At 49.6% G+C, this 18,354-nt stretch overlaps 2 protein-coding genes across 2 annotated transcripts in view; one reads left to right on the forward strand and one right to left on the reverse strand.

The window, feature by feature from the left end:
- LOC137353099 (uncharacterized) overlaps positions 1 to 3,363 on the reverse strand; it is a 20,306-nt gene extending 16,943 nt beyond the window's left edge. The window contains exons 1-2 of the mRNA XM_068019086.1: positions 3,239 to 3,363; positions 1,435 to 1,541 (exon numbers count right to left, since the gene is read on the reverse strand). Coding sequence (XP_067875187.1) covers positions 1,435 to 1,474 — 40 coding nt within the window. The 5' untranslated portion in view covers positions 1,475 to 1,541; positions 3,239 to 3,363. The remainder of the gene's footprint in view (positions 1 to 1,434; positions 1,542 to 3,238) is intronic.
- blvrb (biliverdin reductase B) overlaps positions 1 to 17,330 on the forward strand; it is an 18,008-nt gene extending 678 nt beyond the window's left edge. Inside the window, exons 2-5 of the mRNA XM_068019087.1 lie at positions 6,601 to 6,762; positions 8,187 to 8,276; positions 9,963 to 10,094; positions 17,060 to 17,330. Of these exons, the coding sequence (XP_067875188.1) occupies positions 6,601 to 6,762; positions 8,187 to 8,276; positions 9,963 to 10,094; positions 17,060 to 17,220 (545 nt within the window). The 3' untranslated portion in view covers positions 17,221 to 17,330. The remainder of the gene's footprint in view (positions 1 to 6,600; positions 6,763 to 8,186; positions 8,277 to 9,962; positions 10,095 to 17,059) is intronic.
- The last annotated feature ends 1,024 nt before the right edge of the window (positions 17,331 to 18,354 follow it).

Consider the following 18,354-nt stretch of genomic DNA (forward strand, 5'->3'; position numbering starts at 1 on the left):
CGGGTATTTGCAGAGCTGAGGTTACGACGAGTCTATTTAATATTAAATTGTCCAGCTATAACGCGTTCTGGATTGCTTTTACACTAGCTGTGCCCGTTGAAGTTTCATTTTCAAGTCTTAAATGTAATTTTAAGTTAATGGTGTGTTGCATAAGAGCCAGTTCATGCTCATGGTACACACATGCTGCCTTTATATAAACACAGCAGCACTCCATGTGGTTTCTAAACCCTTAGGTCTGTTAGTGTTTAAAGAAAAAGTGAGGACTTGCATTTAAACAACCCCAGGTCCTCCCAAAGCACTTTACAGCCAAGGAAGTTCCTTTTGAAGTGTAGTCACCCTGTTGTAATGTGCAAAACACGGCAGCCAATTTGCGCACAGCAAGATCCCACAAACTGCACTGCAGTAAATGACCCACATAGGCTGCTTTTTAGTGATGTTGACTGCAGGATAAGTATTGGCCAGGACACCGGGGAGAACTCAGCTGGTCCTGTCAAAATAGTGCCTTGAGATCTTTCATGTCCACCTGAGAGGGCAGACCAGGCCTCGGATTAACTCTTCCAACTGAAAGGTGACACCTCCGACAGTGCAGCACTCCCTCAGTTGGGGATGATGTGCTGAAGTCTCTGGAGCATTACTCACTGGCTGCACTGACCCCCCCCCCCCCCCCCCCCTTGTTTTCCTTTCGCTCCTCCTCCCCTTCCTCCCCCCCCCACCTTCATGCTTTCCGGGACATAGCAGGAGTGGGGCCCGAAATCTGGCCAGTTCCAGACCCTACCGCCAGAATGTCCACCCTGCAGCACAGAGCCACAGGGAGCAAGCAACCAACTACCAGGAGAGATTACACAAACTAGGGTTGTAGCCCCTGGAATTTAGAAGATTAAGGGGTGATTTGAACAAAGTTTTCAAGATATTAAGGGTAACAGCATAGATAGAGAGAAACCATTTCCATTGGTTCGGGAGTCTAGGACTAGGGGGCAGAGGCTAAAAATTAGAGCCAGACCTTTCAGGAGTGAAATTAGGAAACACATTTACACACAAAGGGTGGTAGAAGTTTGGAACTCTTTTCTACAAATGGCAATTGATACGAGATCAATTGTTAATTTTAAATCTGAGTTTGGTAGATTTTTGTTAACCAAATATATTCAGGAACATGGGGCAAACTTGTGTAGATGGAGTTAGATCACAGATCAGCCATGATCTCATTGAATGGGGGAACAGGTTCAAGGGGCTGAATGGCCCCTTCCTACACATCCAAAAGCACCTGATTGACTGTAAAGCACTTTGGGACATTCTGAGGTTATGAAAGGTGCTATATGAATGCAAGTCCTTTCTTTTCCGCAGATTGGAAGGACTTGCTGCTTTGTGCAAACCTTTGAGAACCTTCCACCCAGTTGTTAGATCCTTTGCTGCCGCTCTTTGCTGAGTCACACTCACATGCGAGGGACGGTTTTTGCTGACTCACACTCACAAGCATTGTCAGTCGTCGGCTAGTTCTTTGCTCTGTTGATCAAACACCACAAGGTTCAGTTGCTGAGGCCAGCCTGTAAGTGGAGATAATGGAGGTGTTTACTGGCTGCTCTTTCTTATCTGTCTGTTGATGAGAGGCAGGGAAGTTATCAGCATAAGGCCAGAAGTGGGGACGTTTGTTAATGATTGGGCAACGTTTCAGTTCCAGTTGCAACTCTTCAGACATTGAAGCAACCCATGCCGACATGCAGCAAGATTGGGACAACATTTGGGTTTTGGGCCGATAAGTGACAGGCAGTATTTCTGCCACGCAGGCAGTATTTCTGGGGCGGCACAGTGGCGCAGTGGTTAGCACCGCAGCCTCACAGCTCCAGCGACCCAGGTTCGATTCTGGGTACTGCCTGTGCGGAGTTTGCAAATTCTCCCTGTGACCGTGTGGGTTTTCGCCGGGTGCTCCGGTTTCCTCCCACAGCCAAAGACTTGCAGGTTGATAGGTAAATTGGCCATTGTAAATTGCCCCTAGTGTAGGTAGGTGGTAGGAGAATGGTGGGGATGTGGTAGGGAATATGGGATTAATGTAGGATTAGTATAAATGGGTGGTTGTTGGTCAGCACAGACTCGGTGGGCCGAAGGGCCTGTTTCAGTGCTGTATCTCTCTATGACTCTATGACAAGTGCCAGGCAATGATCATCTCCAACATGAGGACACTTAACCACCTCCCGTTTACATTCCATGGCATGACCAGCACTGAATCGCCCACCATCAACATCCTGGGGGTCATCATTGACCAGAAACTTAACTGGACCAGCCACATAAATATTGTGGCCACAAGAGCAGGTCAGAGGCTGGGAGTCTTGTGGTGAGTAACTCACCTCCTGACTCCCCAAAGCCTGCCCATCATTTACAAGGCACAAGTCAGGAGTGTTGTGGAATAATTCCCATTTTCTGGATGGGTTACAGTTCTAATAACACTCAAGAAGTTTGACTCTAACCAGATCAAAGCAGCCCGCTTTACTGGCATCACATCCACCACCTTAAACATTCACTCACTCCACCACCGACGCACAGTGGCAGCAGTGTGTACCATCTACAAGATGCACTGCAGCAATGCCCCAAGGCTCCTTCGACAGCACCTTCCAAACCCGCGACCTCTCCCACCTAGAAGGACAAGGGCAGCAAATGCATGGGTCACCACCACCTGCAAGTTCCCCTCCAAGTCACACACCATCCTGACTTGGAACTATATCGCCGTTCCTTCACTGTCGCTGGGTCAAAATCCTGGAACTCCCTTCCTAACAGCACTGCGGGTGTACCTACCCCACATGGACTGCAGTGGTTCAAGAAGGCAGCTCACCAACACCTTCTCAAGGGCAATTAGGGATCGGCAATAAATGCTGGCCCGGCCAGCGACGCCCACATCCCATGAATGAATAAAAAAAACTAATGGATCACTGATCTTGTGGGAGGAATTACTCCTACTCCTGTCATCTGAAGAAAGACAGATAGAAACATAGAAAAATAGGAGCAGGAGTAGGCCATTCGGCCCTTCAATACCATTCAATACAACCATGGCTGATCATCCAAACTCAGTACCCTGTTCCCGCCTTCTCCCCGTATCCCCTGATCCCTTTAGCCCTAAGAACTATATCTAACTCTTTCTTGAATATATTTAATGATTTGGCCTCAACTGCTTTCTGTGGTAGAGAATTCCACAGGTTCACCACTCTCTGGGTGAAGAAATCCCTCCTCATCTCAGTCCTAAATGGCTTACCCCGTATCCTTAGATTGTGACCTTTGGTCCTGGACTCCCCCGCCATCGGGAACATCCTTCCTGCATCTAGTCTGTCCAGTCCTCTTAGAATTTTGTAGGTTTCTGTGAGATCCCCTCTCATTCTTCTAAACTCTAGCGAATACAAGCCTAATCGACCCAATCTCTCTTCATAAGTCAGTCCTGCCATCCCAGGAGTCAGTCTGGTGAACCTTCGCTGCACTCCCTCCATAGCAAGAACATCTTTCCTTAGATAAGGAGACTAAAACTGTGCACAATCCTCCAGATGTGGTCTCACCAAGGCCCAGTATAATTACAGCAAGACATCCTTGCTTTTGTACGTGAATCCTCTCGCTATGAAGGCCAACATACCATTTATTGCCTTAACTGCCTGCTGCACCTGCATGCTTACTTTCAGCGACTGGTGCACAAGGACACCCAGGTCTCTCTGCACCTCCCCCTTTCCCAATCTATCACCGTTCAGATAATAATTTGCCTTTCTTTTTTTACCACCAAAGTGGATAACCTCACATTTATCCACATTATACTGCATCTGCCATGTATTTGTCACTCACTCAACTTGTCCAAATCACACTGGAGCTTCTCTGCATCCTCCTCACAGCTCATACTCCCCCCACACCCCCTCCCCCCCCCCCCCAGCTTTGTGTCATCTGCAAACTTGGATATATTACATTTAATTCCCTCATCTATATCATTAATATATATTGTGAATAGCTGGGGTCCTAGCACTGATCCCTGCGGTACCCCACTAGTCACTGCCTGCCACTCGGAAAAAGGCCCGTTTATTCCTACTCTTTGTTTCCAATCTGCCAGCCAGTTCTCTATCCATGTCAGTCTTTGGCCTCCTTGTCTCGAGAGACAATGGGTAAGCGCCAAGAGGTGGTCAGACGTTTGTGAAGCAGCACCTGGAGTGGCTATAAAGGCCAATTCTAGAGTGACAGACTCTTCCACAGGCGCTGCAGATAAAATTGGTTGTTGGGGCTGTTACACAGTTGGCTCTCTCCTTGCGCTTCTGTCTTTTTTCCTGCCAACTGCTAAGTCTCTTCGACTCGCCACACTTTAGCCCCGCTTTATGGCTGCCCGCCAGCTCTGGCGATCACTGGCAACTGACTCCCACGACTTGTGATCAATGTCACAGGACTTCATGTCGCGTTTGCAGACGTCTTTAAAGCGGAGACATGGACGGCCGGTGGGTCTGATACCAGTGACGAGCTCATTGCACAATGTGTCCTTGGGGATCCTGCCATCTTCCATGCGGCTCACATGGCCAAGCCATCTCAAGCGCCGCTGGCTCAGTAGGGTGTATATGCTGGGGATGTTGGCTGCCTCGAGGACTTCTGTGTTGGAGATACGGTCCTGCCACCTGATGTCATGGATTCTCCGGAGGCAGCGAAGATGGAATGTATTGAGACGTCGCTCTTGGCTGACATACGTTGTCCAGGCCTCGCTGCCGTTGAGCAAGGTACTGAGGACACAGGCCTGATACACTCGGACTTTTGTGTTCCATGTCATGCGCCATTTTCCCACACTCTCTTGGCCAGTCTGGACATAGCAGTGGAAGCCTTTCCCATGCGCTTGTTGATTTCTGCATCGAGAGACAGGTTACTGGTGATAGTTGAGCCTAGGTAGGTGAACTCTTGAACCACTTCCAGAGTGTGGTCGCCGATATTGATGGATGGAGCATTTCTGACGTCCTGTCCCATGATGTTCATTTTCTTGAGGCTGATGGTTAGGCCAAATTCGTTGCAGGCAGCGCAAACCTGTCGATGAGTCTCTGCAGACACTCTTCAGTGTGAGATGTTAATGCAGCATCGTCAGCAAAGAGGAGTTCCCTGATGAGGACTTTCCGTACTTTGGTCTTCGCTCTTAGACGGGCAAGATTGAACAACCTGCCACCTGATCTTGTGTGGAGGAAAATTCCTTCTTCGAAGACTTGAACGCATGTGAGAGCAGCAGGGAGAAGAAGATCCCAAACAGTGTAGGTGTGAGAACACAGCCCTGTTTCACGCCACTCAGGATTGGAAAGGGGTCTGATGAGGTGCCGCTATGTTGAATTGTGCCTTTCATATTGTCATGGAATGAGGTGATGATACTTAGTAGCTTTGGTGGACATCCGATCTTTTCTCGTAGTCTGAAGAGACCACGTCTGCTGACGAGGTCAAAAGCTTTGGTGAGATCAATGAAAGCAACGTAGAGGGGCATCTGTTGTTCACGGCATTTCTCCTGTAGCTGGCAAAGGGAGAACAGCATGTCAATGGTGGATCTCTCTGCTCGAAAGCCGCACTGTGCCTCAGGGTAGACGCGCTCGGCCAGCTTCTGGAGCCTGTTTAAAGCGACTCGACCGAAGACTTTCCCCACTATGCTGAGCAGGGAGATTCCATGGTAGTTGTTGCAGTCACTGCGGTCTCCCTTGTTCTTATAGAGGGTGATGATATTGGCATCGCGCATGTCCTGTGGTACTGCTCCCTCATCCCAGCACAGGCAAAGCAGCTCATGCAATGCTGAAAGTATAGCAGGCTTGGCATTCTTGATGATTTCAGGGGTAATGCTGTCCTTCCCAGGGGCCTTTCTGCTGGATAGAGAATCAATGGCATCACTGAGTTCCGATTTTGTTGGCTGTTCGTCCAGCTCATCCATGACTGGCAGAGACTGGGCTGCATTGAGGGCGGTCTCAGTGACAACATGTCACATCCATGTCAGTACCTTACCCCCACTCCCATGTGCTTTAATTTTGCATGCTAACCTCTTATGTGGGACCTTATTGAAAACCTTCTGAAAGTCCAAATACACCACATCCACTGGTTCTCCCTAATCTATTCTGCAAGTTACATCCTCAAAGAATTCCAGTAGATTTGTCAAGCATGATTTCCCTTTCGTAAATCCATGTTGACTTTGTCCGATCCTGTCATTGTTTTCCACGTGCTCTGCTATTACATCTTTTATCATGGACTCTAGCATTTTCCCCACTACTGATGTCAGACTAACCGGTCTATAAAGTGTGTCAAACCACCCTACAAAATATTCCCTCCTCAACCCGAGCTTTTTTGTTAGGAAGAAACGGGAACCAGAATGAAACACAGGGTTGAAGCACGGTTACATTAAATAGATTTATGGACTCCTATTAGTTGCAGTTGATAACAGATCGAGTCCAAGGGTCACATTAATAATTAGAGTAACATAATCCCTCAGCACAATCTGCTGCGGGGTATGAAAAGGGGAAACATGCCGGGCATGAGTGCAATAAAAAAAGTGTGGAGAGACTATTCAGGCTGGGATTATCCTTTGCCTGTGTGGTTCAAGTGTCCGATTCATGGCCCATTTCACCTGTGCCCATTTTCGTACAGGTCACGAGGTCACCGTTCTGGTCCGTGACCGGGCCAGACTGCCAGCAGAATGCAAAGGGGTAAAGGTCATCGTCGGTGATGTCCTGAATAAGGAAGATGTCCAGAAGGCGGTCAAAGGTCAGGACGCAGTCATCATCATTCTGGGAACCAGGAATGAATTGAGTAAGTCTCTCCGCCCGGGCTGTGGGGCATCTATGTGGAACTTGTTACCATATGGCGTGGTTGAGGTGAATAGCAGAGATGCATTTGAGGGAAAGTTAGATAAACACATGAGGGAGGAAGGACTAGAAGGATATGCTGAAGAGTTGAGAGGACTGAAAGTGGAAGCTCATTTGGAGCATAGATATGTAAATGCATTGTCTATATAAATCACCCTGGTTTCTGACAGGCGACTTGATTTCCTGGGTGGATTTGCTGTCTATCTGCCTGTTAACATAGTAAAAATATTCAGGCGACACATAGCTTTCTCCATTATAAATTCCTATGTCAACATTAATCCTAGAAACTGCCTATGTAAACTTGTCACGCTGTAATTCCATACTTCAGTCAGTGGGGGTGCCAACATTGACAAGATTATATAGCCAGTTTCCTTCTCCCGCCCACGTCACTTACGGGTTGGGCCACTCATGGAATTGCTAATGTTCTGGTTGTCTTGTTTTGGCAAAGGGCCCACTATTACTCATTGAGTGCTTGGGGACTCATCAACTGTAACTCGATAAGGCCCAAATCTGTAATGGTTTCAGGCCTCTGGTTAAGTCCATCAAGCAGACACAGAGTGATTGTGTTGCTGACTTCACACCTGGTTTGGGCGGAAATCTTTGTGCCCACAGAATCATCGAAAGTTTAAGGCACAGAAAGAGGCCACTTGGCCCATCGTGTCTGTGCTGGCCGAAAAACAATCCACCCATTCTAATCCCACCTTTCAGCATTTGGTCCATAGCCCTGCAGATTACAGCACTTGAGGTGCATATCCAGACTCCTTTTGAATGAGTTGAGGGTCTCTGCCTCAACTACCCTTTCAGGCAGTGAGTTCCAGACCCCCACCACCCTCTGTGTGAAAAAACCTCTCCTCATCTCCCCTCTAATCTTTCCACCAATCACTTTAAAATTCTGTTACCCTCTCACACTGTAGTGACAGGCCTTGCCCCACGAGGTGGTGTTGCCAGGTGTGTTGCTAAGATGCGCCAGCCCTATTGTTTCTTTGCCTGATTTTTGGGTGAAATTTAAAGCAAACTTAGAGGGTTTTATGTGATTTGAGGGGGTGGGGGGGTGGGGGGAAGCACTCACCCGCTCCTCCCTCCAGCCTTTTGAGGCTACCCGGCCTGATTGACTTGCAGTTGCCAGCTTTGAGACATTGAGCCACTGACATCCCAGCCCTGCCCCCACCTCGTGTGGTCAGGCTTCGGGCCTTCTGCTTCGGGCCTTCTGCCTTCACACTGCTGGCGGGTGGGGGGGGGAGGAGAACCTCGCCCACACCTGGACCTCTGGGAGCGTCAAGTCGGAAAAGGGCCCCTTGGACTTGGAGCATTAAAGTCATAACCCGCCATTTTTTTGACACCTCCTTTGTCTGTTCCTGCTTCCCACAGGCCCCACGACAATGATGTCCGAGGGAACCTTCAACATTGTCGAAGCAATGAAGGCCTACAATGTGAAGAAGGTGGTGGCCTGCTTGTCAAGTAAGCCTCAGGCTGATATCCAAGGAAAGAAAAGACTGGAATTTATATGGCGCCTCTCACAACGCCAGGACACCCCAGAAACGCTTTCAAGCCACGTTCGAGGTGTAGTCGCTGCTATGATGTGGGAAAGGTGGCAGCCAAACTGCGCACAGCAAGATCCCACAAAGCAAATGTGATAACAACCAGATAATGTTGGTTGGGGGAATAAACATTGGCCATAATGCCAGGGGTGCCTCCCATGCTCTTCTTCCAATGGTGCCATGGGATCTACTGATGCCCACCTGAGTGGACAGACATGGCCTCCTAAAGACAGCGCCTCTGACAGTGCAGCACTCCCTCACTACCGCTCTGGGAGTGTCAGCCTTGCTGCAGTCTCTGGAGTGAATCCGCAACCCTCCGATTCGGAGGGAAGAGAACTCCCGACTGAGCCACAGCTGCCACTTCATTCACTCGTTGTTTAGTCTTCTACGTGGTTAACACTTTGCTATTTAATGGTTTTACTATTTGATGGTGTTTAACACAATATTGAAGTGTATAAATTGGGAGTTTGCTCAGTCGAATGGACCAAGTTAACTTAGAGTTAAATGGCCGAGCAATATCTTAACAAGGAGGCAAAATAAGTCAGAAGACTTTGCACCTCAGTGACATATTCAAGGACCATCGAGAGAGGAATTGTTCAATCCAATCGAGCCACAGGCCCATTCAACATTGGAGCACAGAACCGCACTCAGTTTAGATAGTCAAGGTAGTGGAATGAGTGGGTTCAACGGACAGGCAAAGCATCTTTTAACCCATCATCTTAGATTTAAGAGATAGTCTTCATTTTGATAAATGTTTAAAATATACGAATGATCTGAGTTCTATTGGAATATATTTCCAAGGTCGCTGACTCCTGCTGGGATACCATTGCAGGGGTGCTGACTCCCGCTGGGATACAGTTCCAGGGTGCTGACTCCTGCTGGGATACCATTGCAGGGGTGCTGTCTTCTGCTGGGATGCAGTTCCAGGGGTACTGACCCATGCTGGAATACAGTTTCAGGGGTGCTGTCTTCTGCTGGGATGCAGTTCCAGGGGTGCTGACTCCTGCTGGGACACAGTTCCAGGGGTACTGACCCATGCTGGAATACAGTTCCAGGGGTGCTGTCTTCTGCTGGGATGCAGTTCCAGGGGTGCTGACTCCTGCTGGGACACAGTTCCAGGGGTACTGACCCATGCTGGAATACAGTTCCAGGGGTGCTGTCTTCTGCTGGGATGCAGTTCCAGGGGTGCTGACTCCTGCTGGGACACAGTTCCAGGGGTACTGACCCATGCTGGAATACAGTTCCAGGGGTGCTGTCTTCTGCTGGGATGCAGTTCCAGGGGTGCTGTCTTCTGCTGGGATGCAGTTCCGGGGTGCCGATTCCTGCTGGGATACTCTTCCGGGGTGCTGACTCCTCCTGGGATACAGTTCCTGGAACAATCTCTGCTATTGACCCAGCTTGGCTCAACTGTCTCAGCAGAGAGCGGGTATGACTGCTGGAACCTTGTGGCACCTAATGGGGTTTCGTACTACACAGGGCAGAACCTTTATCCAGGGAACTTTGGCGGGGGAGGGGTGGCACCAGCCCTTTGCAGTGTATTAGAGCACTGTGAGGACTGCGGAGACTTACAGTGTGAGAGATTGATATGACGTTTCCATTTTTACAGCTTTCCTGCTGTGGGATGAAGCCAAGATTCCGCCAAGACTGATGGACCTGACCAAGGATCACCAGAGGATGTATGAAGTACTGAAGAAGTCTGGGCTGGACTATGTAGCTGTATTTCCACCTCACATTGCCGGTTAGTGCTTCTGTACTGTGTTAGGATAAAATGACCTCCGGGCACAATGTAGTGGGTGTCCCTCTCTAAGTGAAGCGTAATGATGTTGATGCTGGGAGGTTTCGATAGAGCAGGAAGAGAAAAGTTAATCCCCCTGTTGTGTGGGTCAATAAACAGAGGTCATCAATATCATTGGCAAAAGATTGAGAGGGGGGATGAGGAGAATTTCTTTCACTCAGAGTTGTCAGGATCCGAGACACTCAACCAGCAGAGGCTCGACGGGCCAAATGGCCTCCTTCTGTGCTGTACATTTCTATGGTAATGCTAACATTGAGCATGTTAACCAATCCCTTCCTGCTCGCTGGTGCCCACTGGTGGCTGGGATTAGATTTCTGAAGATTGTCGCACAATCCAGTTTCAGCCACCAGGAGGCACCAGAGGCTGTGGTTAAACCCAATACAGCTGGTTCAAGTCTGCTCTAGACCTCTAGAGGCAGTTACAGGTATTTTCTCAGGAAGTTCTTCAAGAACTGGTTTAAATTTTACTTTTATTTAAAAAACAAAAAAGGCATTCTGTTTTTTTTGGGGGGTGAATTTTGCACTCTCGGAGCTAAAAGGCTGTTTCACATTTGCAAATAAAGCATTTGCATTTGAAACCACCAAAGCCTTTCACGGCTAATTAAGTACTTTCGTGAGGTGTGATCACTGTTGCTCTGTGGGGCATTGCCGCAGCCACTTTGTGCACAGCAAGATCCCGCAAATGGCAATGTGATGAATTTACTGATGTTGATTGGGGAATAAATATTGTCCAGGACAAGGGGGGGAGACTCACCTGCACTTCTTCATGCCATGGGTTCCTTTATGTCCACCTGAGAGGGCAGACAGGGCTCATTCAAAAGGCAACACCTCCGAGTGTCAGCCTGGCTTATGTGTTCAAACACAGCTTCTCCTGACTTGGAGACAAGCTCCCATTGAGCTAAGCTTACACTTTGGGTCTAAAACCCAGCAGACAGTCTGCGCTGGATTTGTAAAGTACCTACAGCATAGAAACAGGCCATTCGGCCCAACTGGTCCATGTTGGTGTCTAGGCTCCAAACAAGCCTCCTCCCACCCCTCTTCATATAACCCATCAGTCCTAGTAATTGAACCCAGGTCACAGAGGTGAAAGGCCAGTGCCTGACCCACTCCTCCCCCGCATAGGAACAGGAGGAGGCCATTCAGCCCCTCGAGCCTGTTCTACCATTCAGCGAGACCATGGCTGATCAGTGTCTTCGTTCCATCTACCCGCCTTGGTTCCTTAAGACCTTTGCCTGACAAAAATCTATCAATTTCAGTTTTGAACTTTTCAATTGACCTCCCCCCAGCCTCAACAGCTTTTCTGGGGGGGTGGGGGGGGGGGGGGGGGACAGAGAGTTCCAGATTTCCACAACCCGTTGTGTGAAGAAGTGCTTCCTGACATCACCACTAAACGGCCTGGCTCGAATTTTAATGGTATTCCTCTTGCAGGGGTTTATCCTCAGTTAGCTTCCCTCCCAATGACCATTCTGGAAGTGCGAGCCTGTAATAAGTATCGTTGGGTTGTTCCACAACGGAAGGCATCACAGCTGATGTCCATGCATGACCTCCCATCAACCACAACTTGCATTTATATAGCGCCTTTAACATAATAAAACATTCCGAGCTTCACAGGAATGTTATCAAACAAAATTTGACACCAAGCCCCATAAGGAAATAGGACACATAAGGAGATGGCCACATAGGACAAATGACCGAAAACCTGGTCAAAGAGGTAGGTTTTAAGGCACGTTTTAAAGGAGGAGAGAGAGAGTTAGAGAGGCAGATATGGTTAGGGAGGGCTGTCATTTTTATTAAGCTGGTCTTTTTGAATTTGCACTAGGAAAGCTATCTTTTTTCAACAAATGCCCCAGAAAACGATCTCAATTTGATAACACAGCCTCAATGCAGATTACCTGCTGGAGAGAAATCCTAATTGGGAAGCAGTCGGGGTTACATATTAGACTGTAAATTCTTTCTCTTTGTATCCTCCCTATCCCGATATTCCTGTGTGTCTTCCCTATTCCACTATGCCTGTTTTAATGCTCCCTATCCTGATATTCCTGTTTTTATCCTCCGTATCTCAGTTTTTTCATATTTTCCCTATCCCGATATTCCTGTGTGTCTTTTCTATACTGATATTCCTGGTTTTTATCCTCTGTATCCCAGTTCTTTTGTATTTTCCTATCCCGATTTTCCCTTATGTCTCTCTATCCCAATGTTCCTGTTTTATCCTCCGTATCCTGGTGTTTTTTTCTATTTTCCATATCCCGATATTCCTGCTTTTATCCTCCCTATCCTAATATTCCTGTTTTTATGCTCCCTATCTTAATCTTTCTGTTTTTATCCTCCATATCCCAATTCTTTTGTATTTTCCCTATCCCGATATTCCCTTATGTCCCTCTATCCCAATGTTCCTGTTTTTATCCTCCCTATCCTCGGGTTGAATTTAGAGAGCCCATCGCGGGTCCCGGTGGGAGACCGGGAAGTGGGCACCGCCGCACGTTGTGAGTGCCGTTAGCTGACCGCAATCACGCGGGGCCTGTCCTAATTGAACTGGGGGGTGGGGGGAGGGGGGCAGGCGGTGAGACGCTGATGGAGTTGTCAGCGGAGACGATTGCAGGCGCTGGCGCCATATTTAGCGCGCTGCCAGACCTGCTTAATGTGTTGCTTCACTGACTGAGTTTGCTACTGCTTTGCCTTTTATGCTGCACTTCTGTCGTGCTGCTTCCCCAAGGCCTCACAGACCAGGAGCTCTCCGGAAGCCGGAAGCTATTTCAGGCAGAAGACACCGGGCGGCCCCACAGTTCAGCGATGCCTCCCTAGGGATTCTCCTCCAGACTGCATGGGAACGGTGGGAGGCCCCTTTTCCAAGGGATGGTGAGGACAGGTCCTCCTGCCTGACCAAGCAAGCTTGGATGGAGATCAGCAGAGGAGGTCAGCAGCCGTGGGATCATCAGTACAACTGGGCAGCACAGTGGCGCAGTGGTTAGCACCGCAGCCTCACAGCTCCAGCGACCTGGGGTTCAGTTCTGGGTACTGCCAGTGCGGAGTTTGCAAGTTCTCCCTCTGACCGCGTGGGTTCCTCCCACATGCCAAAGACTTGCGGGCTGATAGGCAAATTGGCCATTGTAAAAATTGCCCCTAGTGTAGGTAGGTGATAGGAGAATTGAGGGAAGGTGGGGATGTGAGAGGGGAAAAAAAATGGGATTAATGTAGGATTAGTATAAATGGGTGGTTGATGGTCGGCACAGACTCGTTGGGCCGAAGGGCCTGTTTCGGTGCAGTATCTCTCAATGACTCTAACTGGGTTTAGCGCAGGAACAGAGTCAATGACCGACTTCATTCTGTCAAGGTGAGTGCTTCATACCTCTCTCCACTTTGGGGGCTTGCTTGCGGTTACATGGGAGGGTGTCACCACAAAAACGTTGCTAAGGGGGTTAGACATTACCACAACCTGGCAGATGCATCTGTATCTCGGCGTCAGGCCACCTTCTTTCACAGCTCAGCCCAGTGACACCCCCTGAGAGTGGAAGTAGGGAGAAACCCCATCAGGGGATGAGAGGGTGTCACTGGCAGAACTGTTCTCTTGCTTTTCCCATGAATCTTACTATGTCCCTATGTCCAGGCGTCGGCAGGAGGCTCCAGCTGAGGTGGGGGCGGGGCACCCATCAACCTCGGAGGAGGAGTCAGAGGATGCACCGTCACATGACTCTCCTGCACCTTCCAGTAGCGCAGATACTTTCACCTGGGTGGGTTTGCACTGGGCTGTCGAATCGGGGTCACAAGCTGGTGAGAGCACCGCACACACGCCCGAGCAACTGGCTGAGGCTGAGACAGCCGAGGCCTCTGATAGTCGGAGGACTGTGGGTGGCCGGGCCCAGGCTGAGCCCCAGGTGCCGGGCAGCAGAGAGCATGCTGACGTTTCAGAGAGGGTTAAGGCAACATCTGGCGGAGCTGCCAGAGGCCATGCAGAGCCATGAGTGGACGGTGGGCGTGAGGAGGAGCCATGTATGTGATGCCGTGTGACCGTATGGCTTCCTCCATTGAGCCTTTGGTGACCCTCAAGGAGAGCCAGATCTCACAGATGCACAGAGACCTGCACACCATTTCCAAGTCATCACAAGCCAAGGGGCAGCCTGTCTGATCAGCGGCCTGCCTCCAGCTCAGCGCAGGGGTCACACCTTGTACAGGCTCTTGGAAACATATGAAGAAAAGTACCTAGACCCACTTGGGGTTTTATGGTTGTTTGGCATTTGCTATTTGTATTGTGTTATAAACTTCTATTGTTATTACAGCTCACGTTCATTGTTGACAAATGTTTATTCTTTCAAGCCTCAATTGTGAAATGCTGCCTTCACCCTTCTCCCTCATTGGGCAGCCAGTGTGGGCACAGCCCCTCTTTGTTAAGCGTCTCAGATGTGTCAGTGCAGCTCTAGGCGCAGAATCCAGATAGAAAGGTGGCAACAGACTGAACCCATTGAGGTGAGTCTTTATTGAGTTCACTCTGAGAAACCACCATGGTGGCTGGAAGTGGGTAATTATGAGACTGTCTCCTGCCTCCCTGTGCCATCTCTCAATATGCCTGGCCTCCGGTGCGAGAGGCTCAAGATCCAGTGCGGCCCGCTTGTTCGCCTCTTCCACGTCCTCCTCGTTGATTGAGGACGGGTGATCAATCATGTTCTGTTCATGCAAGGCCTCCGCACTCTGCAGTGCTGGACTGTGCGGAGCGCAGCAGACCACCACGATACGCGGGACCCTCGCTGGGGCATACTGCAGGGCTCCACTGGATCTCATTTTCAGCAGCCCAGTGCTCGATGGTCGCTAGGGTGGAGCCGTGGCAAGTGTAGCTTTTCTCTGCCGCAGGGCGAGGGTTCCTTTCAGCTGCTGAGTAGCCATGTCTTCAATGTGTAGCCCTTGTCCCTGAGAGTCCATCCCTGAAGGCATGAAAAGCTGTGGCACCCTGGGACTGTCGAAGTCTGTAGCAGTCATGACTGTCTCCTGGGAAGTGGGCACCCACCTGCAGGAAGCACTCTTGGTGGTCGCAGACCAGTTGAATGTTGATGGAATTAAAGCCCTTGCTGTTAATGAAGGCCACTGGCTGCTCCTTTGGAGCCTTGATAGTCACTGGCGTGTAGTTGATCACACCTTGCGTTTGGGGTAATCCAGTGATGGCCCCAAAGCCGATGGCCCTCTCTGCCTGACTGTCATGGTAATGCACATAGTCACCGGCCATGAACAGGGTATTGGTCACCTCCTTGATGCAGCGGTGGGCTGCTGCCTGGAACAACCCACACATGTCCCCAGTGGATGCTTGGAGAGATCCAGACGTGTAAAAGTTGAGTGCCACAGTGATCTTCAGGGCAACTGGCACAGGGTGACCACCGAATCCCCCAGGTTGCAACTTGTCCTGCAGCAGGGGAATAAGTCGAAGACGGCCGCAGTCTTTAACGACAATGCCGCTCGGACAATTGCAGGTAGCTGACTCGAGTCCGGTACACTCTCTGGCGCAGGTGGGCCCTTCTTGGCAGGGCCGGCTGCTGTCACTCTCGTCGTGGAGCTTCACGGGCAGGCGCAGCTGCCTCTTGGCCCTCCCGCAATCAGAGGTGCTGCATCATGTCACAGAGGTCCACAAAGACTGGGTGTCTGAGACCCATGCCAGGTGATCAGTAGGGCTCCAGTGTGCAGTCTGCAGAGAGAAAGTTGCCTTGGCATCTTAGCTTTTGTTACTCCTCCTGGCTTACGCTCTAATGGCCCTCAGTCCCCAAACTTGCTGAGAGCCAGCCCAACGACCAAGCCTCTTACCCAGTGATATGGCCACCCGACCCTCTTACCCAGTGATATGGCCACCCGACCCTCTTACCCAGTGATATGGCCACCCGACCCTCTTACCCACTGATATAGCCACCCAACCCTCTTAGCCAGTGATATGGCCACCCGACCCTCTTACCCACTGATATAGCCACCCGACCCTCTTACCCACTGATATGGCCACCCGACCCTCTTACCCACTGATATAGCCTCCCGACCCTCTTACTCACTGATATGGCCACCCGACCCTCTCACCCAGTGGTATGGCCACCCGACCCTCTTACCCAGTGATATGGCCACCCGACCCTCTTACCCAGTGGTATGGCCACCCGACCCTCTTACCCAGTGATATGGCCACCGGACCCTCTTACCCAGTGATATGGCCACCCGACCCTCTTACCCAGTGATATGGCCACCCGACCCTCTTACCCAGTGGTATGGCCACCCAACCCTCTTACCTGAGACCAAGCTGACCCGTACTGCCACCTGAGACCAAGCCCACATTGCAGAGTGTACAGCACTGCAGGCCGACAATGGCCTCTGCTGCCCCTTCTTCCCCTGTCCAGTGCTGGTCATGGCTGCCTTCCCGTCACGGCACAGAGGCCTCGCCTCGATGCCGCAACCTGCCAGGGATCCGAAGGCACATGAGGGCCGCCTGCCGTTCACTTAATTCCGAACCCCTTACTGAATTGCAATCAATTGCATGCTAATGTATTACAACGACCTGTTCAACAATTCCAACGGCAGTCTTATTGCGTCGGGGCGGCAAATGCCACCTTAGAGCTTTCCCGCCACTGACTAAATCCGGATCTGACTGCATGATGTCGGATTTCCAGGCAGGCATGTTCCACGCTATTCTCTGCACCCCCCCACCCCCATGCCTCCATTCCCGCTCAAATGGCCTCACATAATTCCGCCTGAGTGTTCTTTTGTATTTTCCCTATCCCGATATTCCTGTGTTCTCTCTATTCCAATATTCCTGTTTTTATTCTCCCTGTTGCAGTGTTCCTTTGTAGCCTCTCTATCCTGATATTACTATTAATATCATCCTTTTCACAGTGTTCCTGTTTGTATCCTCCCAATCCCGATCTTCTGCTTAACATTGCTTTCTTCCTTTCACAGATGAACATCCTCTGACCAAGACTTACAGCATCTCAGTTAATGAAAGAGGAGGCCGAGTCATCTCCAAACACGACCTGGGACATTTTTTCCTCAAGTGCCTGACAACTTCGGAATATGATGGGAAGTTTGTCTGTGTGTCGGGAAACTACACGCATTCGTGAAACCAACAAGAGCGGGGAATAGGCGTAGCCGTTCAATGTGAACAGCTCTCTTTAATCATCAGGAGTCAGAATAATAAATAAATGAGCTAAATCCACAGCTCTGCTTGCAAGTTCCTGTCGTCCTGAGTGGTTAAGTGGCTCAGTGTGTTGTGAAGTAGGACAGAATATCCCAGGTTCAGTAGATAGTACAGGAACCAGTAGATGTAATGTACCAGGATTTTCAAAAGGCATTCGATAAGGTGCCACATAAAAGATTAATAGGCAAGATAAGGGCTCATGGTGTTGGGGGCAATATATTAGTGTGGATGAAGGATTGGTTTTCAGACAGGAAGCAGAGTGGGAGCATAAATGGGGATTTTCAAGTTGACAGGCAGTGAATAGTGGGGTGCTGCAAAGATCAGAGCTGGGGTCTCATCTATTTATACTCTATATTAATGACTTAGATGAAGAGACAGAGAGTAATGTCTCTATGTTTGCTGATGATACAAAGCTCGGTGGAAAGGTAAGCTGTGGGGAGGATGTAGAGAGGCTGCAAAGAGATAGAGACAGGTTAAATGAGTGGGCAACAAGATGGCAAATGGAGTATAATGTAGGGAAGTGTGAAGTTGTTCACTTTGGTTGTAAAAATAGAAAAGCAGAATATTTTTTTAAAAGGTGTGAAACTGGTAAGTGTTCAGAGCGACTTGGGGTACTTGTACAAGCAACACACAAAGTTAACATGCAGGTGCAGCACAGGCTATCAGGAAGGCAAGTGGAATGTTGGCCTTTATTGCAAGGAGATTGGAGTACAGGAATAAAGAAGTCTTACAAAAATTGTACAGGGCTTTGGTGAGACCGCACCTGGAATACTGTGTGCAGTTTTGGTCTCCACATTTAAGACTGTAGGCAGTGCGGTGAAGATTTACTAGATTAGTTCCTGGGATGAGGGGGTTGTCCTATGATGAGAGGCTGAGTAAATTGGGCCGATATTCTCTGGGGTTTAGAAGAATGAGAGGAAATCTAATTGAGACATACAAGATTCTGAAAGGACTTGATAGGGTAGAAGCTGAGAGATTGTTCCCACTGGTCAGGGAATCTAGAACACGGGGACACAGTCTCAGGATAAGGGACTGGTCATTCAGGACTGAGATGAGG

This window comes from Heterodontus francisci, chromosome 40 (assembly GCF_036365525.1).
Source record: "Heterodontus francisci isolate sHetFra1 chromosome 40, sHetFra1.hap1, whole genome shotgun sequence".
Classification (NCBI taxonomy): domain Eukaryota; kingdom Metazoa; phylum Chordata; class Chondrichthyes; order Heterodontiformes; family Heterodontidae; genus Heterodontus; species Heterodontus francisci.